General features: G+C 50.4%; 1 protein-coding gene and 2 pseudogenes across 1 annotated transcript; all 3 read left to right on the top strand.

Moving 5' to 3' along the window:
- The first annotated feature begins 5,844 nt into the window (after positions 1 to 5,844).
- On the top strand, positions 5,845 to 7,812 carry LOC138237797 (zona pellucida sperm-binding protein 4-like; annotated as a pseudogene).
- A 3,587-nt stretch (positions 7,813 to 11,399) lies between these two features.
- LOC138237796 (zona pellucida sperm-binding protein 4-like) lies at positions 11,400 to 15,778 on the top strand. Its single transcript, XM_069187636.1, has 11 exons — positions 11,400 to 11,460; positions 11,585 to 11,710; positions 11,797 to 11,826; positions 14,136 to 14,323; positions 14,401 to 14,498; positions 14,575 to 14,702; positions 14,780 to 14,969; positions 15,057 to 15,204; positions 15,281 to 15,356; positions 15,440 to 15,562; positions 15,642 to 15,778. Exons 1-11 carry the CDS (start codon positions 11,400 to 11,402, stop codon positions 15,776 to 15,778), a joined length of 1,305 nt encoding a protein of 434 aa, XP_069043737.1.
- A 3,600-nt stretch (positions 15,779 to 19,378) lies between these two features.
- On the top strand, positions 19,379 to 23,757 carry LOC138237795 (zona pellucida sperm-binding protein 4-like; annotated as a pseudogene).
- The last annotated feature ends 1,963 nt before the right edge of the window (positions 23,758 to 25,720 follow it).

Here is a 25,720-nt window from a genome sequence, read left to right as displayed (position 1 = left end):
GTCGGTAGGTGACCGGTGTAATTCGAGAGAGGATCCGGAAAGGGCCTATATACTTGGGACCTAGCTTCTTGGAGGATAGGCGCAATGGTAAATTCTTTGTGGCCAGCCAGACGAACTGACCCTTCCTGAACCTAGGGGCAGGTCTCCGACGTCTGTTGGCAAAAGCGGCCTGGCGCTGAGTTGACTTGAGGAGAGATGTCCTAGCCACCTTCCAGATCCTTCTTAACTTCGAGATGTATTGTCTCAAAGAAGGAATTGTCGTAACCAGAGGGGCGTCTGAGATGAGGGAAGGTTGGTAGCCTAAGGAGCAAAGGAAGGGGGAGATGCCTGTGGAGGAGGATGTAAGGGAGTTATGAGCGTACTCTGCCCAAGGAAGTAAAGATGACCAATCATCTTGGGAAGATGAAGTGAAGGCTCTAAGGAAAGCCAGGAGCGTCTGATTAGTTCTCTCCACCTGCCCGTTGGCTTCAGGGTGATATCCCGACGTTAAGGACACATGAGTACCCAGGGCTTGACAAAAAGCTTTCCAAAAGGCCGAGATAAACTGGGGACCTCTGTCTGAGACCACATCCCTGGGCAAACCATGAAGACGAAATATGTGCTGGACAAACAACATTGCCATCTCCTGGGCCGTGGGTAAGGCTGAAAGCGGAACAAAGTGGGCTGATTTGGAAAATCGATCCGAGACCACCATGACAACCGTATTACCTTGACTGTTGGGGAGATCCGTGATGAAATCCACCCCTATGTGAGACCAAGGGCGGTAGGGGACCGGGAGGGGGTGCAAGAGACCCATCTTTCTGGCACGCGGGGTCTTGGTTCTGGCACAGGTAGGACATGCTCGAATATATTCTGCTACATCCGCCCTCATGGTAGGCCACCAGAAGTCCTTACTCAGGAGATCCAACGTACGTTTGACCCCAGGGTGGCCTGCGAACCGTGAATCATGGCTCCACTGTAAAACCGCCGAACGTAAATTATCCACCACAAATAGTTTGTCCACGGGGCAATGGAGGGGGATGGTAGTCTTGTCCATGGCCCGCTTGACTTGATCCTCAATCGAGCAACGAACTGCTGCCACGACACGGTCAGTTGAAATTATCGGTTCAGGTGCATAATCCAAATCCGGGGGGTCGTGAAGCCTGGAAAGAGCATCCGCCCTACCATTCTTAGATCCAGGGGTATAGGTGATCATGAAGTTGAAGCGCGAGAAGAACAGAGACCAGCGAGCTTGACGAGAATTGAGGCGTTTAGCCGATTGAATGTAGGCCAAGTTCTTGTGGTCCGTGATAATAACAAAAGGATGCTGAGCCCCCTCCAGCCAGTGCCTCCATTCCTCAAGGGCCAGCTTGATTGCAAGGAGCTCGCGATTACCCACATCATAATTCACTTCGGCAGGGGAGAGCTTCTTGGAGAAGAAGGCACATGGATGTAGAACTTGTCCTTCATCCTGACGCTGGGAGAGGACTGCCCCAACCCCATAGGCAGAGGCATCCACTTCCACTACAAAGGGCCGGGAGGGATCTGGGTGACGGAGAAGAGGAGCGTTGCTGAAAAGGTGCTTTAAGCGTAGGAATGCCTTATCCGCCTCTGTGTTCCACTTGCCTCGGCCAGGTCGATTGCGAGTTAGAGCAGAGATGGGTGCAACAACTGAACTAAAATTCCTTATGAACCGCCTGTAAAAGTTAGCAAAACCCAGAAAACGCTGTATCTGCTTTAGATTGCGCGGGACTGGCCAGTCGTTAATAGCTGCTACCTTCGATGAGTCCATTGCCACACCCAGAGGAGAGATACTGTAACCGAGGAAATGGATCTTGGAAACATGGAACACACACTTTTCCAACTTAGCATAGAGCCTATTGTCAATCAATCTTGACAAGACCTCCTGTACATGGCGGACATGATCCTGAGGGTCGGTAGAAAAAATCAAAATGTCATCAAGATATACCAGGACAAAGCTACCAATAATATCCCTAAAAATATCATTCATAAAAGACTGGAAGACAGCTGGAGCATTGACAAGGCCAAAGGGCATGACTTGGTATTCATAGTGCCCATGCGTAGTCATAAAAGCCGTCTTCCATTCGTCCCCCTCCCGAATCCTGATAAGATTATAAGCCCCACGTAAATCCAGTTTAGAAAAGATGGTGGCTCCACGTAAGGACTCCAAAGCCGCTGGAATTAGAGGCAGAGGGTAGCGATGTTTAATTGTGATCGAGTTCAGCCCCCTGTAGTCAATGCATGGGCGCAATGAGCCATCCTTCTTTTCGATAAAAAAGAAACCAGCACAGGCAGGAGAAGAGGAGGGGCGAATAAAACCAGAGTCCAGGGCTTCCTTAATGTAGTCCTGTAAGGCCTGATTCTCCTTTTGGGTTAAAGGGTAAATGCGACCCTTGGGGGGGAGTGATCCTGGCAATAGATCGATGGCACAGTCATAAGTTCGATGAGGGGGAAGCAAGAGAGCCCGTTGTTTGTCAAATGCCTGTTTCAGGTGAATATATTGAGGTGGAATGGAAGGTAGAGCATCCACAGGGAGAATAGCGGCAGAGACCTTAACAGGGAGACGACAACAATTAGCATGGCAAGAATGACTCCAGGCAATGATCTCATTCTTGGCCCAGGAGATGTGGGGGTCGTGCTTCCTGAGCCAGGGAAGGCCCAGGATTAGCGGATATGCAGGCGAGTCCAGGAGAAGAAATGAGATTTCTTCTGTATGAGTGGCCCCCACCCTGAGAGAGAGTGGGATGGTTTGTAGAGAAACCTGAGCAGGGGTGAGTGGAGAACCATCCAGGGCTAGGATGCTGACGGGGGGTGATACAGAGACCACGGGGATATTCCATCTGTGGACGAAGGAAGCGTCTATGAATGATCCTTCTGCACCTGAATCAACAAAAATCGACAGGGGAAGATGAATATCAGACCATGACAATTCCGCCGGAAACAGCGTGCCCGAAGAGGCAGAGGAAAAAACAGCACTGCTGACCTTAGCTGAAGGCTGCGGTAGAGCACGAGGTGCAGACGAAGGTCTTGAAGGACAAGCAGCAAGCCGATGGTTAAGGGAGGCACAGTATAAACATCGTCCCTCCCGGCGGCGCCTTTCCTTTTCTTGAAGGGAAAGAGGAGCATGTGGCAGAGCTGGCAAAGCAGGAAGCGATGCCTCAGGAGGACCATATCTGCTTCCAGTGAGTCTGTCTGCTTTCCGGATTTTGATGCGGGTGTCCAATTCCAGGACCTGGGAGATTGCTGCTTCCAGGGAATGAGAGTTAATTGGCATGAACACCAAGTGATCCTTTAACTCCTCTGACAAACCCTTACAAAAAAGGCAAACCAGCGCCTCTGGGTTCCAGGCGGATTCTGTGGCAAGAGACTGAAATTCTTCCACATAGTCCTGTAGAGGTCTATCACCCTGTTGAATCGCCGAGAGCCGAAGGTGAACCAAGTCCAGATTGTTTTGCGAAAAACGTGCCTGAAGACGTTCCGCAAAGCCGTTGAAATCCATGGGTTGCGGGTCAGCTCTGGTAAAAAAAACGGAAGCCCAATCTAAAGCCTTGCCTGTCAACAGGGAGATCGCAAAACCAATCTGTTCTTGCGACGTAGGAAAACGCTCCGGATGCAGATGAAAAGAGAGGTAACATTGAGTAATGAAGCCTCTGCAACCAGAAGGATTACCGTCATATTTTTCAGGAAGAACAAACGGTAAGGTTGAGGGAGGGGTGGGCGGGGCCGCGGCTTGTGCGGAAGAAACTGCAGGAGGAGCTGTTGAAGGTGCCGGGGGCGCTGGGGGGGACGAAAGCCAGGCAACGTGATTGGTAAGCAGTTGAACCGACTGCTGTAACTGAGTTAGAGCTTGGGAGTGCTGGTGGAGGAGAGAACGAAGAGCTTGCGCATCCGCGGGATCCATATTGTAGGCTCGGTATTCTGTAACGATGGCTGGGTTGTGATGAAAGGATCCAATGCAGATGCAGGATTCCTGGGGCGGTGAGTAGGTGGACAGAGCTATCCAGGAGCTGGGTCGTAATCCGGAGGCGAAAGGTAGGTCAAGATCAGTAAACAGCACTGGTGGCGAACAATCCAAAACGAGAGACAGATACGTGGTCGGGACAAGAGCAACAGGGTCGATACCAAAATATAATCACAGGTAGTAAACAATCCACGGGGCAAGGCAAGAAACGTAGTCCGAAGGCAAAACGATGAGGTCAGAGAATCCAGAAGGCAAAGTGCAAGAAACGCTAGGTAGAGCCACAAGTAGGGAACTCAATACCGAGCATTGATATGCGAGTAAGAGCGGCTTAAATAATGCAGCCTGCCGCACGGTAAGACGTCTGAAGAGAATTAACACGTGCGGCGGCGTTTGTAATTATCCCCCACCTGCTGGGACTGATTAGACCTCTTCGGAGCTGGTCTGGGCTGGTTAGTGGTTGTTACAAATACTTCGTTGGGAAAGCAGTATGTGAACTCGACGTAAAAGGCTTCAGCATATGTACCCAGCATCCTAAATCAAACGTGTCGTACTTGCGCTGTACGTCAGTTAGACACAAATCCCATTTTAAAGATGACCAGGTTTCTAGGCTTTGAAAAGATTACAGTATCTAAACACGTGAATTATTAGTCCACCACACCATGGCCTTTTCCCTATTGCCGTAATTAACGGTGCCCTTTAATGAAGTTTGGTCTTTTCTTCGACGTGTTTGTTTAACGCGCCAAATGTCTGGTTTTTCTTGCTCAACATAACGGTCCAAAAGGGCCGTATCGCCGGCTTTACGGCAAAGGCCGATTAGCAATACTGTGTTTAAAACAATCTGAAAGTACTGCTATTCTAAAGCGCCTCATAAAAGTGAATACAGACATTAATCGCAAACTAGACATGTGATGCTCCATGTGGACGGAATCGCTCAAACCAAAATGTGCTCCGTTCACTTGAAATTGATCATTTGAAGCTGCTGTCCACCACACTAGTTTTTGAGTAGAGCATTCGCTTATATTTGTGTTAGCAAAAATATTGTAATTGATCAAACGTGAACGCTAACGTAGTGTATTAACGGCACATATTTATCAGCTAGACTTCTGCTCTTTTAGGGGGAAATTGCAAAACTTCGCTGGTTTCAGTGTTTAGGGAAAAACTGTAGAACACGAATGACACTAGGCAGAAAAAGGCAATTGTACAGAACAGCTCGTCTGTCTCGGTCACAATCTCCGTAACTCGCTCATTTGAACGTGCCAGCAAAATGTTTTTGGAGTGTAATGCATCTGCCTCTGCGTGCTTGTTTTTCCAAGACGATGCAAGAGACTCCTCGTTTGGATGACTGTAAGAGCAGCTGTATGCCCCTTTTGTTATTTACATCTGCACATGAATATCACTGCCAACGATGAAGCCAGTGTGTAGTACCTGTGGGTCAGTGTTATTATACCCAGCAATTCACAATGTACAAATAAATGCTTTTCTTGCAGCATGTTATGGTGTACGAAAACATGTTGACAGCATTGGTATTTCTCTCAGTTAAAAACTGAAAACCGGATTTTTGGGGGCATATAACCAGAAAGTGAACCAACCTAAAATATCCCAAACTGCACATCTCTGTTTATACCGCTCCTCTGTACCGTCAGTTCTTCTCTGAATCGGCTGATGGGACAGATGCAGCTCATTACTCAATAAGGGGTCAAACACATCGTGTTGAGATATTAGTCTAACCCTCGCGATAGCTCGTTCCAGTCGAACAGGACGCTCCGTGATTAATCAGCTGACTCGGGTGACGCTCTGAGTGTCCGAAGTCCTCGTGCGCGCGCTACAGCCCTCCAATCGCCGCCCTCAGCCAATCAGGGCGCAGCGCGTATTTCAGGAGCTGAGCGCCGCTTGTCTGCAGTTCCTCGGCGAGTTTCACGATGGAGAAGTCCATGAGCAGAGGGAGGATGGGGTTGTACATTGTGTTGTTTTTGCTATCGTTGGATTGTTCTTTAGCTCAGGTGCAGAAGTGCCTGGTTAATGACAGTGACAAGATGGCATGTGGTAACTTGACTATCAGTAAAAGTGACTGTGAAGCTAATAATTGCTGCTTTGATCCGTCCGGCCAAAATCGCTGTTACTATGGGAATGAAGGTGGGTTTTTGGCTCTTGAGCGCCTTCTATGATGAGCTTAACAGGCTTGGTTTACCAGCTCTTGCTTTCCTCCAGTGACTGTCCAGTGCACCAGGGATGGCCAGTTTGTGGTGGTCGTGTCCAGGAATGCCACCAGCCCTCAGCTGAGCCTGGATTCAGTCAGCCTGCAGGGGGGCAGGAGTGCCCCCTGTGGCCCTGTTGGCACCACTGCTGGCTTTGCCATGTTCCAGTTCCCAGTCAGTGCCTGTGGCACCAGCATGAAGGTGAGGGGCTTGATCCTTCAGCTGAGGATGTTGTTCCTGTGCTGATTCCTGACCTTGTTCATGTGTCCTTCCTCCAGATTGAAGGTGGTGCTGTGGTGTATGAGAACATGATGTCCTCAACATTTGCTGTGATTGGGGGACCTGCTGGCTCCATCACAAGGGACAGTTTCTACAAGTGAGTGAGCAGCTGCTGCTTCCCAGAGTGCTCTGGTCTTGCTGGATCCCATGACTGCCTGCTTCTCTCTCTCCAGGCTGTTCTTCCAGTGCAGGTATGCAGACGATGACCTTGTTCCAGTGCGGGCTGTGGTCTACACGGTCTCCCCACCCCTTCCGGCAGTGTCTCCAGGACCTCTCCGTGTGGAGCTCAGGATTGCAAGAGGTAGCTGTCAGGCCTTGGGCTGTGTGAGCCGAGTGTGTGGGGCTTCTGCTGAACCCCGCTGCTGCTCTTGTCCTCAGGAGAGCTGTATGACTCCTACTACAGTGACCTGGACTACCCTGTGACCAAGGTGCTGCGGGATCCTGTGTATGTGGAGGTCCACATCTTGAGCAGGACTGACCCCAACATTGTCCTGACCCTGGGGGACTGCTGGGCCACTTCCACTCCCAGTCCTCTCAGCCAGCCCAGCTGGAGCCTTCTGGTTGCTGGGTAATCTGACCCCTGTGGCTCCGACTGGCTTGTCTCAGTAGTGTCCCCTTGTGGCAGGGCTCACCCTCCCTGTTGCTGTCCTTGCAGGTGTCCCTACGGAGGTGACAACTACCAGACCACCTTGATCCCTGTGGGTGGCTCCTCAGGGCTGCCGTACCCAACGCACTACCAGCGCTTCATGATTCAGATGTTCACTTTTGTGGATCCTGCCTCTCAGGTGCCTCTGATGGAGAAGGTAGGGAGCAGCTTGTGGGGAAGGAGGTGGTGGCTGGTCCTGGGCTGTGCAGTGACCCTTGCTGTGCTCTCTCCAGGTGTTCATCCACTGTAGTGCAGCAGTGTGCCAGCCGACTGCTACTGACCGCTGTGTGCCCACCTGTGGCAGGAGGAGTGAGTTCTCTGGGGACAGGGCGGTTGTGTGCCAGTCAGCTGTGTGTGTCCTTTCCTGATGCTGTTGTCCTGTCCTCTTGCAGGAAGAGCTGTTGCTCGAGTGGCAGAGGACTCCTCCAGAGAAACTGTGCTGGTGTCCAGTGGGGAAGTGATCCTGGTTGGATCTGAGCTTCCAGCTCTGGGTCAGCTGGATTCCCATCCTGAAGGTGAGGGAGGGGGATGGAGGCTGAGTGTCTGATCCTGTTCCCTGTGTCTGACCCCTCACTAAAGCTCTTCTCTCCACAGCACCCCGGTTCCTGAGCTATGGGCTGGTGGTAGTAGCTGCCTCCACTGTGCTTGTGGTCTGTTCTCTGGTGTTGGTGGCTGTGTGGAGATCTAGACCTCACATCCAGAATACCAAGCCTAATCTGGAGTATGAATAAAGGCCTTGTTCTGAACTCCCTTGTGTACTGTTTTGTATGCTTCCCTCTTCTGTCAGCATTAAGTGCTGTAGTTCGGTGTCTATGTGAAGATGTCCCTGTAAGCCTCTTCAATGGCTGTGTTTTTCCATCTTTCATAGACAAGTACTTGCACTAGTTCTTGGCCACTGCTTTTTCTTGGAGTCTGTGGTCTTAATGATATTCCTTCGACTGGCCTGGATTCTAATTGACTGCACTTTGGGGGGGAAAAATACCTAGAGGGCTCATAACCAATTCCTCTTTCATCTCTCCAGCCCTCGGGCGCAAGTTGACAAACTTGCTCCCTCTCCCTTCTGAGTGAGTTCAGCCAATGCCCTCCTGTTCTAGTTCTTTAGAACAACACACCAGGACCCAGGCAGCCAAACATTTCTAGTTTGATTACAATTAGTTTTTCCTTCAGCTACCTGTCAAAGGAAAAATTAAACCATGATTTAACTGGGGGACTAGTGCTGTGCATGAACAAGATGAGTGTGACTTTCACCCAGTTCTCTACAGCCCGCCTCCAATAAAAGTGGTGGAGATGAGCCAGTTCCTAGCATAACTGCACATGCAAACTCCCCCTGAATGTACACTAGGCAGGAGTCCAACCCAATAGACACTCTTCAGATCAGTCCAGCTCTCTAAATCGATTTCAAATGATAGTGTGTGTGCGCTATCGTGGAGACTTAATGGAAAGCCATTCGTGTCTTCCACTGTAGAAGACGGACTCCAGTAGTCCCCACAACCAACATTTCAGCTGGGGGACAAAACACGTGTCGTCACTGCACACAGATCTGGAGAAGGAAATACTGTATCACTACGAGTTTGTCTTCTCACTAGAGGGACACATTAAAGCCACGAAATATCTCATTGTCGGCAAATTCATTGAAATCATTTGTGCAATAATGAGATCTTATGATGTACTGTATGTAAAGTGAGACGTTTTCGGACCAGGTCTTATCTTTTCTCACTAGTTCACCTCTGATCAGATCATTCTCAACATCTGGTGGCCAGCAGGCAAAAGCTCTAACAGGAAATATTAGACGTACGTACCGCAAAATACAGCCAGTGTCCTAGTGTAACTGACCGGGGGAAAGTTAGCCGGAAGTTCGAAAACGATTTTGGCACGCCTGTAGCGCTTTCACGAAACCTCCTAGGGTTACGAAAACACTTGCTTTGTGTATCAAGTACATTGTGAATGTTTTAACAGCCTTCATATTGTCGTTTTTAGCACTTTTGTGGACCACGCACGAATATTCTTTTGTCCATATCTTCGCAATGGAAGCACAGAACGCCTTCAAACCAAATGCATTTTAAAGACCACGACTTGTGGAAATGTCCACAGCCTCTACATCAAACTATCAGTGAGCTAATGATCTTTTTTGAAACCTCCGGTTTTTCATCGATGCGTAATTACGCACTAACTGGAACACACGTCCACAACGCGAGAAATACTGCTCAATACGGCTTCGTGCGAAAAGCCCGTATATCACCATAGGAAGCAGAACAGCGCAGTCTCCAATTACCCAGACTGTAAGCACGGGAATAAAGTTTTGCTTGATTTCTGAAACCCTTTCTGTATGTCCTGTTTTCATTCAGGTAAGGGTCAACTATATTCACAATACTGACAGCAGAAAGATTCAAATATTCTTTACCCAGCAGCTTATTAAAAACAGCTCCCATGATTTTCAAACCGATTGTTTACACAGAAGACCGACACAGCTTTGCGTTCTGAATCTCTTTTTCTCGTGCTTCTATTTAATGTGGCACTATGCACTGGGATAGGGGAATGCTGTTCACAAGCCAATAGCTTGTGTCGTGAAAACGCTGAAGGGGTGCCAAAATCGTTTTCGAACTTCAAGCTAACTTTACCCCGGTGTTTAACCGTAAGTATTCACTGTAAACAATGAGCCGTCTATTCAATATCCTGTCCTCCTGCGTGTGAGCTGACAGAGTTCGGGTCCTCGTGAAAATCTTCACTCCGCGAACCTGAACGTCATCACGTGCGAAAGTCTCGGTGGCTTTAAAAAGAAGGAGCTCGCAAACAGCAGGCATCGTGGTTTTGCGAGTTGTTTTCATTTCAAGATGTGCTTTTCTAGTGGTCTTGCCTTTCGGCTGTTGACCTTGCTGTTCCTCGCAGTTCTGTGTGATGCTGCGCAATGGCGCGCCCGCGCTAACGTCCAATCCGGCATCAGGCGCAAGGGGGTCGCCTTTCTGGACTCGCCTCTGCTGCCACGGCAGCAGAAGCAGCAGGTTATCCGGGCTGTGTCGGCGCAGTGCGGGGAGAGTACGATCGTGGTGCAGGTCAAGACAGACCTGTTCGGCACCGGGCAGCTGATCAACGCTTCGGATCTCAGCCTGGGAGACTGTGCGGTCACCCGGCAGGACACCGCGGCGCAGCTCCTGATCTTCGAGGCTGAGCTGCAGGCGTGTCGCAGTGTGCTGAGTGTAAGTGGTTCTGCCGTTGGGCAGCTTCGGGTTCTCGGCAGTTGGGTGACTGGATCTGTGATCTGTCTAGACCGTGGACGAGCAACTGGTGTACAGCTTCTCTCTCAACTACACCCCGAAGCCGCTGGCCAACACCCCCATAGTGAGAACGAATGGCGCTGTTGTGGGTATCGAGTGTCACTACATGAGGTGAGTCCTGGAGGAGCAGCAGGGCTGCCTGCCTGGAGCTTGACTCCCTGCTGACGCCTGCCTCCTGTCTGCTAGGCTCCACAATGTGAGCAGCAATGCCCTGAAGCCCACCTGGGTCCCCTACACCTCCACCAAGTCTGCTGAGGATCTGCTGGACTTCTCCCTGAGCCTCATGAGTGGTAGGTCTCCCCTGAGATGAAGCACGGTGTGACTGTACAGCCAGTGCAGTTGGATCAATGGGATCTGTGCTTGAGATTGGGGTTCCCTTCTCATCCAGATGACTGGAGCTCCCAGAGGTCCTCCAATGTGTTCTACCTGGGGGACGTCCTGAACATCGAAGCCTCCGTCACCCAGGCCAACCACCAGCCTCTGCGGCTCTTTGTGGACAGCTGCGTGGCCACCTTGGTCCCTGACCAGACCTCCACCCCCAGCTACTCCTTCATTGAGAACAAAGGGTGGGTGTGCCCTCGGGTGGCTTGAGCTAGTGAACACTGCCTGCCGTCTCTCCAGTTCTACACTGCCTTCTCTCCTTTCAGGTGCCTGACTGATGCCAAATCCACAGGCTCCAGCTCGCAGTTCATGCCAAGAACCCAGGACACCAAGCTGCAGATGAAGCTGGATGCCTTCAGGTTCTATCAGGATGCCAGGAGCTCAGTGAGTACTTGATCCTGATACCCATGAAAGCAGAAGCATGTCCATTACAAGCCCAAGATGGAGGCCTGGGTGTAGCTTGATCCACTCGTGCTCTTGGCAGATCTACATCACCTGCCACCTGAAGGTGACTCCTGCTTCCCAGAGTGTGGACTCCCTGAACAAGGACTGCTACACTGAGGGCAGCAGGTCAGTGAGGAGGCAGGGGGCTGCTGTGTCCAGCTGGTGCTCAGGTGAGGGAGCTGCTCTGACCCTGTGTCCCTGCTGTAGGTGGAGATCAGTGGATGGGAGTGACCAGGTCTGCAGCTGCTGTGACTCCAGCTGTGTGCCAAGTGTACGATCCAGGTATTGGGGTGGCAGGAGCAGGAGGGACCTGGCTTCTACAGGGGGTAAGGCACCCTTCCTCTGCCACTCATGGCATGGATCTCCTCAGGGTAGTGGGGGTCAAGTTGTCCTGCTCTTGTTGCAGCTCCTGAGTGGGAAGCTGATGCCACTGTGGGTCCCGTGTTTGTGCTGCAAGAGCAGGTTGCTGAGAGGCCAGTGGAGGCAGAAGGCCGGAGCTCCCAGCTAAGAGCAGAGGAGGACAAAGCCACAGGTACTGGCAGGAGGTGCTGTCGTGTCAGCTGGCCCCTCTCTGTAGCAGTGCCCACTTGCTGAGGCTCCTCTGTGCTTTCTTTCCAGGCCTGCCTGTGGAGGCTGTGATCCTGGCTGGTGTGGTGACTGCTGTGGGGCTGGTCTGTGCTGCTCTGCTGGGGACAGTCCTGCACAGGAGAAAGCAACACAAACCCATGAACTGACTTGCTGTGAATGAGGAATAAACTGGCTTGCAAAGTGTCTCTTGTACGGAGCTGCTTCTTTCCTAAGGGGAGTTGTGTGGGTTGGGTGTGAATGCAGTACTGTCTAGGATGCCTGCTTCTGCACACGGAGGGTGCTCAGCTGCTCAAGCAAGCAGTTGAGTAGAAAGTGTCAGTTCGGTATTGCTTCTCCCAGACTGTAGCATAGCAACTGAAATCAATAGTAAAAATACACTGGGAGTGACCGAGTCCAGCGTCTGCGTTCTTCCCGGGAAAAGCAGGGCTCTCTTCAGGAAACGGGAGCAGCCTGAGCTGTGACGTATCGGATCGTACAGGTTTGAAAACGGCGCCACAGGCAGGAGTTCTTTGATGTCGGCTGCCAGAACGAGAGCCCCTCCATGCCTTTAAGGCAATGGCTGAATTGCTCAACTCTCGCATCTCCCAAGGTCCCCTATTCCGCGAAGAGGAGAAACGGGCACCGCCAATACTTCGTTGGGAAAGCAGTATGTGAACTCGACGTAAAAGGCTTCAGCATATGTACCCAGCATCCTAAATCAAACGTGTTGTACTTGCGCTGTACGTCAGTTAGACACAAATCCCATTTTAAAGATGACCAGGTTTCTAGGCTTTGAAAAGATTACAGTATCTAAACACGTGAATTATTAGTCCACCACACCATGGCCTTTTCCCTATTGCCGTAATTAACGGTGCCCTTTAATGAAGTTTGGTCTTTTCTTCGACGTGTTTGTTTAACGCGCCAAATGTCTGGTTTTTCTTGCTCAACATAACGGTCCAAAAGGGCCGTATCGCCGGCTTTACGGCAAAGGCCGATTAGCAATACTGTGTTTAAAACAATCTGAAAGTACTGCTATTCTAAAGCGCCTCATAAAAGTGAATACAGACATTAATCGCAAACTAGACATGTGATGCTCCATGTGGACGGAATCGCTCAAACCAAAATGTGCTCCGTTCACTTGAAATTGATCATTTGAAGCTGCTGTCCACCACACTAGTTTTTGAGTAGAGCATTCGCTTATATTTGTGTTAGCAAAAATATTGTAATTGATCAAACGTGAACGCTAACGTAGTGTATTAACGGCACATATTTATCAGCTAGACTTCTGCTCTTTTAGGGGGAAATTGCAAAACTTCGCTGGTTTCAGTGTTTAGGGAAAAACTGTAGAACACGAATGACACTAGGCAGAAAAACGCAACTGTACAGAACAGCTCGTCTGTCTCGGTCACAATCTCCGTAACTCGCTCATTTGAACGTGCCAGCAAAATGTTTTTGGAGTGTAATGCATCTGCCTCTGCGTGCTTGTTTTTCCAAGACGATGCAAGAGACTCCTCGTTTGGATGACTGTAAGAGCAGCTGTATGCCCCTTTTGTTATTTACATCTGCACATGAATATCACTGCCAACGATGAAGCCAGTGTGTAGTACCTGTGGGTCAGTGTTATTATACCCAGCAATTCACAATGTACAAATAAATGCTTTTCTTGCAGCATGTTATGGTGTACGAAAACATGTTGACAGCATTGGTATTTCTCTCAGTTAAAAACTGAAAACCGGATTTTTGGGGGCATATAACCAGAAAGTGAACCAACCTAAAATATCCCAAACTGCACATCTCTGTTTATACCGCTCCTCTGTACCGTCAGTTCTTCTCTGAATCGGCTGATGGGACAGATGCAGCTCATTACTCAATAAGGGGTCAAACACATCGTGTTGAGATATTAGTCTAACCCTCGCGATAGCTCGTTCCAGTCGAACAGGACGCTCCGTGATTAATCAGCTGACTCGGGTGACGCTCTGAGTGTCCGAAGTCCTCGTGCGCGCGCTACAGCCCTCCAATCGCCGCCCTCAGCCAATCAGGGCGCAGCGCGTATTTCAGGAGCTGAGCGCCGCTTGTCTGCAGTTCCTCGGCGAGTTTCACGATGGAGAAGTCCATGAGCAGAGGGAGGATGGGGTTGTACATTGTGTTGTTTTTGCTATCGTTGGATTGTTCTTTAGCTCAGGTGCAGAAGTGCCTGGTTAATGACAGTGACAAGATGGCATGTGGTAACTTGACTATCAGTAAAAGTGACTGTGAAGCTAATAATTGCTGCTTTGATCCGTCCGGCCAAAATCGCTGTTACTATGGGAATGAAGGTGGGTTTTTGGCTCTTGAGCGCCTTCTATGATGAGCTTAACAGGCTTGGTTTACCAGCTCTTGCTTTCCTCCAGTGACTGTCCAGTGCACCAGGGATGGCCAGTTTGTGGTGGTCGTGTCCAGGAATGCCACCAGCCCTCAGCTGAGCCTGGATTCAGTCAGCCTGCAGGGGGGCAGGAGTGCCCCCTGTGGCCCTGTTGGCACCACTGCTGGCTTTGCCATGTTCCAGTTCCCAGTCAGTGCCTGTGGCACCAGCATGAAGGTGAGGGGCTTGATCCTTCAGCTGAGGATGTTGTTCCTGTGCTGATTCCTGACCTTGTTCATGTGTCCTTCCTCCAGATTGAAGGTGGTGCTGTGGTGTATGAGAACATGATGTCCTCAACATTTGCTGTGATTGGGGGACCTGCTGGCTCCATCACAAGGGACAGTTTCTACAAGTGAGTGAGCAGCTGCTGCTTCCCAGAGTGCTCTGGTCTTGCTGGATCCCATGACTGCCTGCTTCTCTCTCTCCAGGCTGTTCTTCCAGTGCAGGTATGCAGACGATGACCTTGTTCCAGTGCGGGCTGTGGTCTACACGGTCTCCCCACCCCTTCCGGCAGTGTCTCCAGGACCTCTCCGTGTGGAGCTCAGGATTGCAAGAGGTAGCTGTCAGGCCTTGGGCTGTGTGAGCCGAGTGTGTGGGGCTTCTGCTGAACCCCGCTGCTGCTCTTGTCCTCAGGAGAGCTGTATGACTCCTACTACAGTGACCTGGACTACCCTGTGACCAAGGTGCTGCGGGATCCTGTGTATGTGGAGGTCCACATCTTGAGCAGGACTGACCCCAACATTGTCCTGACCCTGGGGGACTGCTGGGCCACTTCCACTCCCAGTCCTCTCAGCCAGCCCAGCTGGAGCCTTCTGGTTGCTGGGTAATCTGACCCCTGTGGCTCCGACTGGCTTGTCTCAGTAGTGTCCCCTTGTGGCAGGGCTCACCCTCCCTGTTGCTGTCCTTGCAGGTGTCCCTACGGAGGTGACAACTACCAGACCACCTTGATCCCTGTGGGTGGCTCCTCAGGGCTGCCGTACCCAACGCACTACCAGCGCTTCATGATTCAGATGTTCACTTTTGTGGATCCTGCCTCTCAGGTGCCTCTGATGGAGAAGGTAGGGAGCAGCTTGTGGGGAAGGAGGTGGTGGCTGGTCCTGGGCTGTGCAGTGACCCTTGCTGTGCTCTCTCCAGGTGTTCATCCACTGTAGTGCAGCAGTGTGCCAGCCGACTGCTACTGACCGCTGTGTGCCCACCTGTGGCAGGAGGAGTGAGTTCTCTGGGGACAGGGCGGTTGTGTGCCAGTCAGCTGTGTGTGTCCTTTCCTGATGCTGTTGTCCTGTCCTCTTGCAGGAAGAGCTGTTGCTCGAGTGGCAGAGGACTCCTCCAGAGAAACTGTGCTGGTGTCCAGTGGGGAAGTGATCCTGGTTGGATCTGAGCTTCCAGCTCTGGGTCAGCTGGATTCCCATCCTGAAGGTGAGGGAGGGGGATGGAGGCTGAGTGTCTGATCCTGTTCCCTGTGTCTGACCCCTCACTAAAGCTCTTCTCTCCACAGCACCCCGGTTCCTGAGCTATGGGCTGGTGGTAGTAGCTGCCTCCACTGTGCTTGTGGTCTGTTCTCTGGTGTTGGTGGCTGTGTGGAGATCTAGACCTCACATCCAGAATACCAAGCCTAATCTGGAGTATGAATAAAGGCCTTGTTCTGAACTCCCTTGTGTACTGTTTTGTATGCTTCCCTCTTCTGTCAGCATTAAGTGCTGTAGTTCGGTGTCTATGTGAAGATGTCCCTGTAAGCCTCTTCAATGGCTGTGTTTTTCCATCTTTCATAGACAAGTACTTGCACTAGTTCTTGGCCACTGCTTTTTCTTGGAGTCTGTGGTCTTAATGATATTCCTTCGACTGGCCTGGATTCTAATTGACTGCACTTTGGGGGGGAAAAATACCTAGAGGGCTCATAACCAATTCCTCTTTCATCTCTCCAGCCCTCGGGCGCAAGTTGACAAACTTGCTCCCTCTCCCTTCTGAGTGAGTTCAGCCAATGCCCTCCTGTTCTAGTTCTTTAGAACAACACACCAGGACCCAGGCAGCCAAACATTTCTAGTTTGATTACAATTAGTTTTTCCTTCAGCTACCTGTCAAAGGAAAAATTAAACCATGATTTAACTGGGGGACTAGTGCTGTGCATGAACAAGATGAGTGTGACTTTCACCCAGTTCTCTACAGCCCGCCTCCAATAAAAGTGGTGGAGATGAGCCAGTTCCTAGCATAACTGCACATGCAAACTCCCCCTGAATGTACACTAGGCAGGAGTCCAACCCAATAGACACTCTTCAGATCAGTCCAGCTCTCTAAATCGATTTCAAATGATAGTGTGTGTGCGCTATCGTGGAGACTTAATGGAAAGCCATTCGTGTCTTCCACTGTAGAAGACGGACTCCAGTAGTCCCCACAACCAACATTTCAGCTGGGGGACAAAACACGTGTCGTCACTGCACACAGATCTGGAGAAGGAAATACTGTATCACTACGAGTTTGTCTTCTCACTAGAGGGACACATTAAAGCCACGAAATATCTCATTGTCGGCAAATTCATTGAAATCATTTGTGCAATAATGAGATCTTATGATGTACTGTATGTAAAGTGAGACGTTTTCGGACCAGGTCTTATCTTTTCTCACTAGTTCACCTCTGATCAGATCATTCTCAACATCTGGTGGCCAGCAGGCAAAAGCTCTAACAGGAAATATTAGACGTACGTACCGCAAAATACAGCCAGTGTCCTAGTGTAACTGACCGGGGGAAAGTTAGCCGGAAGTTCGAAAACGATTTTGGCACGCCTGTAGCGCTTTCACGAAACCTCCTAGGGTTACGAAAACACTTGCTTTGTGTATCAAGTACATTGTGAATGTTTTAACAGCCTTCATATTGTCGTTTTTAGCACTTTTGTGGACCACGCACGAATATTCTTTTGTCCATATCTTCGCAATGGAAGCACAGAACGCCTTCAAACCAAATGCATTTTAAAGACCACGACTTGTGGAAATGTCCACAGCCTCTACATCAAACTATCAGTGAGCTAATGATCTTTTTTGAAACCTCCGGTTTTTCATCGATGCGTAATTACGCACTAACTGGAACACACGTCCACAACGCGAGAAATACTGCTCAATACGGCTTCGTGCGAAAAGCCCGTATATCACCATAGGAAGCAGAACAGCGCAGTCTCCAATTACCCAGACTGTAAGCACGGGAATAAAGTTTTGCTTGATTTCTGAAACCCTTTCTGTATGTCCTGTTTTCATTCAGGTAAGGGTCAACTATATTCACAATACTGACAGCAGAAAGATTCAAATATTCTTTACCCAGCAGCTTATTAAAAACAGCTCCCATGATTTTCAAACCGATTGTTTACACAGAAGACCGACACAGCTTTGCGTTCTGAATCTCTTTTTCTCGTGCTTCTATTTAATGTGGCACTATGCACTGGGATAGGGGAATGCTGTTCACAAGCCAATAGCTTGTGTCGTGAAAACGCTGAAGGGGTGCCAAAATCGTTTTCGAACTTCAAGCTAACTTTACCCCGGTGTTTAACCGTAAGTATTCACTGTAAACAATGAGCCGTCTATTCAATATCCTGTCCTCCTGCGTGTGAGCTGACAGAGTTCGGGTCCTCGTGAAAATCTTCACTCCGCGAACCTGAACGTCATCACGTGCGAAAGTCTCGGTGGCTTTAAAAAGAAGGAGCTCGCAAACAGCAGGCATCGTGGTTTTGCGAGTTGTTTTCATTTCAAGATGTGCTTTTCTAGTGGTCTTGCCTTTCGGCTGTTGACCTTGCTGTTCCTCGCAGTTCTGTGTGATGCTGCGCAATGGCGCGCCCGCGCTAACGTCCAATCCGGCATCAGGCGCAAGGGGGTCGCCTTTCTGGACTCGCCTCTGCTGCCACGGCAGCAGAAGCAGCAGGTTATCCGGGCTGTGTCGGCGCAGTGCGGGGAGAGTACGATCGTGGTGCAGGTCAAGACAGACCTGTTCGGCACCGGGCAGCTGATCAACGCTTCGGATCTCAGCCTGGGAGACTGTGCGGTCACCCGGCAGGACACCGCGGCGCAGCTCCTGATCTTCGAGGCTGAGCTGCAGGCGTGTCGCAGTGTGCTGAGTGTAAGTGGTTCTGCCGTTGGGCAGCTTCGGGTTCTCGGCAGTTGGGTGACTGGATCTGTGATCTGTCTAGACCGTGGACGAGCAACTGGTGTACAGCTTCTCTCTCAACTACACCCCGAAGCCGCTGGCCAACACCCCCATAGTGAGAACGAATGGCGCTGTTGTGGGTATCGAGTGTCACTACATGAGGTGAGTCCTGGAGGAGCAGCAGGGCTGCCTGCCTGGAGCTTGACTCCCTGCTGACGCCTGCCTCCTGTCTGCTAGGCTCCACAATGTGAGCAGCAATGCCCTGAAGCCCACCTGGGTCCCCTACACCTCCACCAAGTCTGCTGAGGATCTGCTGGACTTCTCCCTGAGCCTCATGAGTGGTAGGTCTCCCCTGAGATGAAGCACGGTGTGACTGTACAGCCAGTGCAGTTGGATCAATGGGATCTGTGCTTGAGATTGGGGTTCCCTTCTCATCCAGATGACTGGAGCTCCCAGAGGTCCTCCAATGTGTTCTACCTGGGGGACGTCCTGAACATCGAAGCCTCCGTCACCCAGGCCAACCACCAGCCTCTGCGGCTCTTTGTGGACAGCTGCGTGGCCACCTTGGTCCCTGACCAGACCTCCACCCCCAGCTACTCCTTCATTGAGAACAAAGGGTGGGTGTGCCCTCGGGTGGCTTGAGCTAGTGAACACTGCCTGCCGTCTCTCCAGTTCTACACTGCCTTCTCTCCTTTCAGGTGCCTGACTGATGCCAAATCCACAGGCTCCAGCTCGCAGTTCATGCCAAGAACCCAGGACACCAAGCTGCAGATGAAGCTGGATGCCTTCAGGTTCTATCAGGATGCCAGGAGCTCAGTGAGTACTTGATCCCGATACCCATGAAAGCAGAAGGTTCTTAAAACAGCATGTCCATTACAAGCCCAAGATGGAGGCCTGGGTGTAGCTTGATCCACTCGTGCTCTTGGCAGATCTACATCACCTGCCACCTGAAGGTGACTCCTGCTTCCCAGAGTGTGGACTCCCTGAACAAGGACTGCTACACTGAGGGCAGCAGGTCAGTGAGGAGGCAGGGGGCTGCTGTGTCCAGCTGGTGCTCAGGTGAGGGAGCTGCTCTGACCCTGTGTCCCTGCTGTAGGTGGAGATCAGTGGATGGGAGTGACCAGGTCTGCAGCTGCTGTGACTCCAGCTGTGTGCCAAGTGTACGATCCAGGTATTGGGGTGGCAGGAGCAGGAGGGACCTGGCTTCTACAGGGGGTAAGGCACCCTTCCTCTGCCACTCATGGCATGGATCTCCTCAGGGTAGTGGGGGTCAAGTTGTCCTGCTCTTGTTGCAGCTCCTGAGTGGGAAGCTGATGCCACTGTGGGTCCCGTGTTTGTGCTGCAAGAGCAGGTTGCTGAGAGGCCAGTGGAGGCAGAAGGCCGGAGCTCCCAGCTAAGAGCAGAGGAGGACAAAGCCACAGGTACTGGCAGGAGGTGCTGTCGTGTCAGCTGGCCCCTCTCTGTAGCAGTGCCCACTTGCTGAGGCTCCTCTGTGCTTTCTTTCCAGGCCTGCCTGTGGAGGCTGTGATCCTGGCTGGTGTGGTGACTGCTGTGGGGCTGGTCTGTGCTGCTCTGCTGGGGACAGTCCTGCACAGGAGAAAGCAACACAAACCCATGAACTGACTTGCTGTGAATGAGGAATAAACTGGCTTGCAAAGTGTCTCTTGTACGGAGCTGCTTCTTTCCTAAGGGGAGTTGTGTGGGTTGGGTGTGAATGCAGTACTGTCTAGGATGCCTGCTTCTGCACACGGAGGGTGCTCAGCTGCTCAAGCAAGCAGTTGAGTAGAAAGTGTCAGTTCGGTATTGCTTCTCCCAGACTGTAGCATAGCAACTGAAATCAATAGTAAAAATACACTGGGAGTGACCGAGTCCAGCGTCTGCGTTCTTCCCGGGAAAAGCAGGGCTCTCTTCAGGAAACGGGAGCAGCCTGAGCTGTGACGTATCGGATCGTACAGGTTTGAAAACGGCGCCACAGGCAGGAGTTCTTTGATGTCGGCTGCCAGAACGAGAGCCCCTCCATGCCTTTAAGGCAATGGCTGAATTGCTCAACTCTCGCATCTCCCAAGGTCCCCTATTCCGCGAAGAGGAGAAACGGGCACCGCCAATACTTCGTTGGGAAAGCAGTATGTGAACTCGACGTAAAAGGCTTCAGCATATGTACCCAGCATCCTAAATCAAACGTGTTGTACTTGCGCTGTACGTCAGTTAGACACAAATCCCATTTTAAAGATGACCAGGTTTCTAGGCTTTGAAAAGATTACAGTATCTAAACACGTGAATTATTAGTCCACCACACCATGGCCTTTTCCCTATTGCCGTAATTAACGGTGCCCTTTAATGAAGTTTGGTCTTTTCTTCGACGTGTTTGTTTAACGCGCCAAATGTCTGGTTTTTCTTGCTCAACATAACGGTCCAAAAGGGCCGTATCGCCGGCTTTACGGCAAAGGCCGATTAGCAATACTGTGTTTAAAACAATCTGAAAGTACTGCTATTCTAAAGCGCCTCATAAAAGTGAATACAGACATTAATCGCAAACTAGACATGTGATGCTCCATGTGGACGGAATCGCTCAAACCAAAATGTGCTCCGTTCACTTGAAATTGATCATTTGAAGCTGCTGTCCACCACACTAGTTTTTGAGTAGAGCATTCGCTTATATTTGTGTTAGCAAAAATATTGTAATTGATCAAACGTGAACGCTAACGTAGTGTATTAACGGCACATATTTATCAGCTAGACTTCTGCTCTTTTAGGGGGAAAGTGCAAAACTTCGCTGGTTTCAGTGTTTAGGGAAAAACTGTAGAACACGAATGACACTAGGCAGAAAAACGCAACTGTACAGAACAGCTCGTCTGTCTCGGTCACAATCTCCGTAACTCGCTCATTTGAACGTGCCAGCAAAATGTTTTTGGAGTGTAATGCATCTGCCTCTGCGTGCTTGTTTTTCCAAGACGATGCAAGAGACTCCTCGTTTGGATGACTGTAAGAGCAGCTGTATGCCCCTTTTGTTATTTACATCTGCACATGAATATCACTGCCAACGATGAAGCCAGTGTGTAGTACCTGTGGGTCAGTGTTATTATACCCAGCAATTCACAATGTACAAATAAATGCTTTTCTTGCAGCATGTTATGGTGTACGAAAACATGTTGACAGCATTGGTATTTCTCTCAGTTAAAAACTGAAAACCGGATTTTTGGGGGCATATAACCAGAAAGTGAACCAACCTAAAATATCCCAAACTGCACATCTCTGTTTATACCGCTCCTCTGTACCGTCAGTTCTTCTCTGAATCGGCTGATGGGACAGATGCAGCTCATTACTCAATAAGAGGTCAAACACATCGTGTTGAGATATTAGTCTAACCCTCGCGATAGCTCGTTCCAGTCGAACAGGACGCTCCGTGATTAATCAGCTGACTCGGGTGACGCTCTGAGTGTCCGAAGTCCTCGTGCGCGCGCTACAGCCCTCCAATCGCCGCCCTCAGCCAATCAGGGCGCAGCGCGTATTTCAGGAGCTGAGCGCCGCTTGTCTGCAGTTCCTCGGCGAGTTTCACGATGGAGAAGTCCATGAGCAGAGGGAGGATGGGGTTGTACATTGTGTTGTTTTTGCTATCGTTGGATTGTTCTTTAGCTCAGGTGCAGAAGTGCCTGGTTAATGACAGTGACAAGATGGCATGTGGTAACTTGACTATCAGTAAAAGTGACTGTGAAGCTAATAATTGCTGCTTTGATCCGTCCGGCCAAAATCGCTGTTACTATGGGAATGAAGGTGGGTTTTTGGCTCTTGAGCGCCTTCTATGATGAGCTTAACAGGCTTGGTTTACCAGCTCTTGCTTTCCTCCAGTGACTGTCCAGTGCACCAGGGATGGCCAGTTTGTGGTGGTCGTGTCCAGGAATGCCACCAGCCCTCAGCTGAGCCTGGATTCAGTCAGCCTGCAGGGGGGCAGGAGTGCCCCCTGTGGCCCTGTTGGCACCACTGCTGGCTTTGCCATGTTCCAGTTCCCAGTCAGTGCCTGTGGCACCAGCATGAAGGTGAGGGGCTTGATCCTTCAGCTGAGGATGTTGTTCCTGTGCTGATTCCTGACCTTGTTCATGTGTCCTTCCTCCAGATTGAAGGTGGTGCTGTGGTGTATGAGAACATGATGTCCTCAACATTTGCTGTGATTGGGGGACCTGCTGGCTCCATCACAAGGGACAGTTTCTACAAGTGAGTGAGCAGCTGCTGCTTCCCAGAGTGCTCTGGTCTTGCTGGATCCCATGACTGCCTGCTTCTCTCTCTCCAGGCTGTTCTTCCAGTGCAGGTATGCAGACGATGACCTTGTTCCAGTGCGGGCTGTGGTCTACACGGTCTCCCCACCCCTTCCGGCAGTGTCTCCAGGACCTCTCCGTGTGGAGCTCAGGATTGCAAGAGGTAGCTGTCAGGCCTTGGGCTGTGTGAGCCGAGTGTGTGGGGCTTCTGCTGAACCCCGCTGCTGCTCTTGTCCTCAGGAGAGCTGTATGACTCCTACTACAGTGACCTGGACTACCCTGTGACCAAGGTGCTGCGGGATCCTGTGTATGTGGAGGTCCACATCTTGAGCAGGACTGACCCCAACATTGTCCTGACCCTGGGGGACTGCTGGGCCACTTCCACTCCCAGTCCTCTCAGCCAGCCCAGCTGGAGCCTTCTGGTTGCTGGGTAATCTGACCCCTGTGGCTCCGACTGGCTTGTCTCAGTAGTGTCCCCTTGTGGCAGGGCTCACCCTCCCTGTTGCTGTCCTTGCAGGTGTCCCTACGGAGGTGACAACTACCAGACCACCTTGATCCCTGTGGGTGGCTCCTCAGGGCTGCCGTACCCAACGCACTACCAGCGCTTCATGATTCAGATGTTCACTTTTGTGGATCCTGCCTCTCAGGTGCCTCTGATGGAGAAGGTAGGGAGCAGCTTGTGGGGAAGGAGGTGGTGGCTGGTCCTGGGCTGTGCAGTGACCCTTGCTGTGCTCTCTCCAGGTGTTCATCCACTGTAGTGCAGCAGTGTGCCAGCCGACTGCTACTGACCGCTGTGTGCCCACCTGTGGCAGGAGGAGTGAGTTCTCTGGGGACAGGGCGGTTGTGTGCCAGTCAGCTGTGTGTGTCCTTTCCTGATGCTGTTGTCCTGTCCTCTTGCAGGAAGAGCTGTTGCTCGAGTGGCAGAGGACTCCTCCAGAGAAACTGTGCTGGTGTCCAGTGGGGAAGTGATCCTGGTTGGATCTGAGCTTCCAGCTCTGGGTCAGCTGGATTCCCATCCTGAAGGTGAGGGAGGGGGATGGAGGCTGAGTGTCTGATCCTGTTCCCTGTGTCTGACCCCTCACTAAAGCTCTTCTCTCCACAGCACCCCGGTTCCTGAGCTATGGGCTGCTGGTAGTAGCTGCCTCCACTGTGCTTGTGGTCTGTTCTCTGGTGTTGGTGGCTGTGTGGAGATCTAGACCTCACATCCAGAATACCAAGCCTAATCTGGAGTATGAATAAAGGCCTTGTTCTGAACTCCCTTGTGTACTGTTTTGTATGCTTCCCTCTTCTGTCAGCATTAAGTGCTGTAGTTCGGTGTCTATGTGAAGATGTCCCTGTAAGCCTCTTCAATGGCTGTGTTTTTCCATCTTTCATAGACAAGTACTTGCACTAGTTCTTGGCCACTGCTTTTTCTTGGAGTCTGTGGTCTTAATGATATTCCTTCGACTGGCCTGGATTCTAATTGACTGCACTTTGGGGGGGAAAAATACCTAGAGGGCTCATAACCAATTCCTCTTTCATCTCTCCAGCCCTCGGGCGCAAGTTGACAAACTTGCTCCCTCTCCCTTCTGAGTGAGTTCAGCCAATGCCCTCCTGTTCTAGTTCTTTAGAACAACACACCAGGACCCAGGCAGCCAAACATTTCTAGTTTGATTACAATTAGTTTTTCCTTCAGCTACCTGTCAAAGGAAAAATTAAACCATGATTTAACTGGGGGACTAGTGCTGTGCATGAACAAGATGAGTGTGACTTTCACCCAGTTCTCTACAGCCCGCCTCCAATAAAAGTGGTGGAGATGAGCCAGTTCCTAGCATAACTGCACATGCAAACTCCCCCTGAATGTACACTAGGCAGGAGTCCAACCCAATAGACACTCTTCAGATCAGTCCAGCTCTCTAAATCGATTTCAAATGACTGTGTGTGTGTGCTATCGTGGAGACTTAATGGAAAGCCATTCGTGTCTTCCACTGTAGAAGACGGACTCCAGTAGTCCCCACAACCAACATTTCAGCTGGGGGACAAAACACGTGTCGTCACTGCACACAGATCTGGAGAAGGAAATACTGTATCACTACGAGTTTGTCTTCTCACTAGAGGGACACATTAAAGCCACGAAATATCTCATTGTCGGCAAATTCATTGAAATCATTTGTGCAATAATGAGATCTTATGATGTACTGTATGTAAAGTGAGACGTTTTCGGACCAGGTCTTATCTTTTCTCACTAGTTCACCTCTGATCAGATCATTCTCAACATCTGGTGGCCAGCAGGCAAAAGCTCTAACAGGAAATATTAGACGTACGTACCGCAAAATACAGCCAGTGTCCTAGTGTAACTGACCGGGGGAAAGTTAGCCGGAAGTTCGAAAACGATTTTGGCACGCCTGTAGCGCTTTCACGAAACCTCCTAGGGTTACGAAAACACTTGCTTTGTGTATCAAGTACATTGTGAATGTTTTAACAGCCTTCATATTGTCGTTTTTAGCACTTTTGTGGACCACGCACGAATATTCTTTTGTCCATATCTTCGCAATGGAAGCACAGAACGCCTTCAAACCAAATGCATTTTAAAGACCACGACTTGTGGAAATGTCCACAGCCTCTACATCAAACTATCAGTGAGCTAATGATCTTTTTTGAAACCTCCGGTTTTTCATCGATGCGTAATTACGCACTAACTGGAACACACGTCCACAACGCGAGAAATACTGCTCAATACGGCTTCGTGCGAAAAGCCCGTGTATCACCATAGGAAGCAGAACAGCGCAGTCTCCAATTACCCAGACTGTAAGCACGGGAATAAAGTTTTGCTTGATTTCTGAAACCCTTTCTGTATGTCCTGTTTTCATTCAGGTAAGGGTCAACTATATTCACAATACTGACAGCAGAAAGATTCAAATATTCTTTACCCAGCAGCTTATTAAAAACAGCTCCCATGATTTTCAAACCGATTGTTTACACAGAAGACCGACACAGCTTTGCGTTCTGAATCTCTTTTTCTCGTGCTTCTATTTAATGTGGCACTATGCACTGGGATAGGGGAATGCTGTTCACAAGCCAATAGCTTGTGTCGTGAAAACGCTGAAGGGGTGCCAAAATCGTTTTCGAACTTCAAGCTAACTTTACCCCGGTGTTTAACCGTAAGTATTCACTGTAAACAATGAGCCGTCTATTCAATATCCTGTCCTCCTGCGTGTGAGCT

Source organism: Lepisosteus oculatus, chromosome 3, assembly GCF_040954835.1.
Source record: "Lepisosteus oculatus isolate fLepOcu1 chromosome 3, fLepOcu1.hap2, whole genome shotgun sequence".
In the NCBI taxonomy this organism is placed as follows: Eukaryota; Metazoa; Chordata; class Actinopteri; order Semionotiformes; family Lepisosteidae; genus Lepisosteus; species Lepisosteus oculatus.
This window is presented reverse-complemented; position numbering and strand designations above follow the sequence as displayed.

What these genes read in the sequence shown, in the direction of transcription:
- LOC138237796 (XM_069187636.1), top strand. Translation starts at nt 11,400, where the DNA reads ATGGGAGTGACCAGGTCTGCAGCTGCTGTGACTCCAGCTGTGTGCCAA. An exon ending in AGAGGAGGACAAAGCCACAG is followed by an intron (nt 11,711 to 11,796) that starts GTACTGGCAGGA and finishes CTTTCTTTCCAG; the next exon opens with GCCTGCCTGTGGAGGCTGTG. An exon ending in AGGTGCCTCTGATGGAGAAG is followed by an intron (nt 15,205 to 15,280) that starts GTAGGGAGCAGC and finishes TGCTCTCTCCAG; the next exon opens with GTGTTCATCCACTGTAGTGC.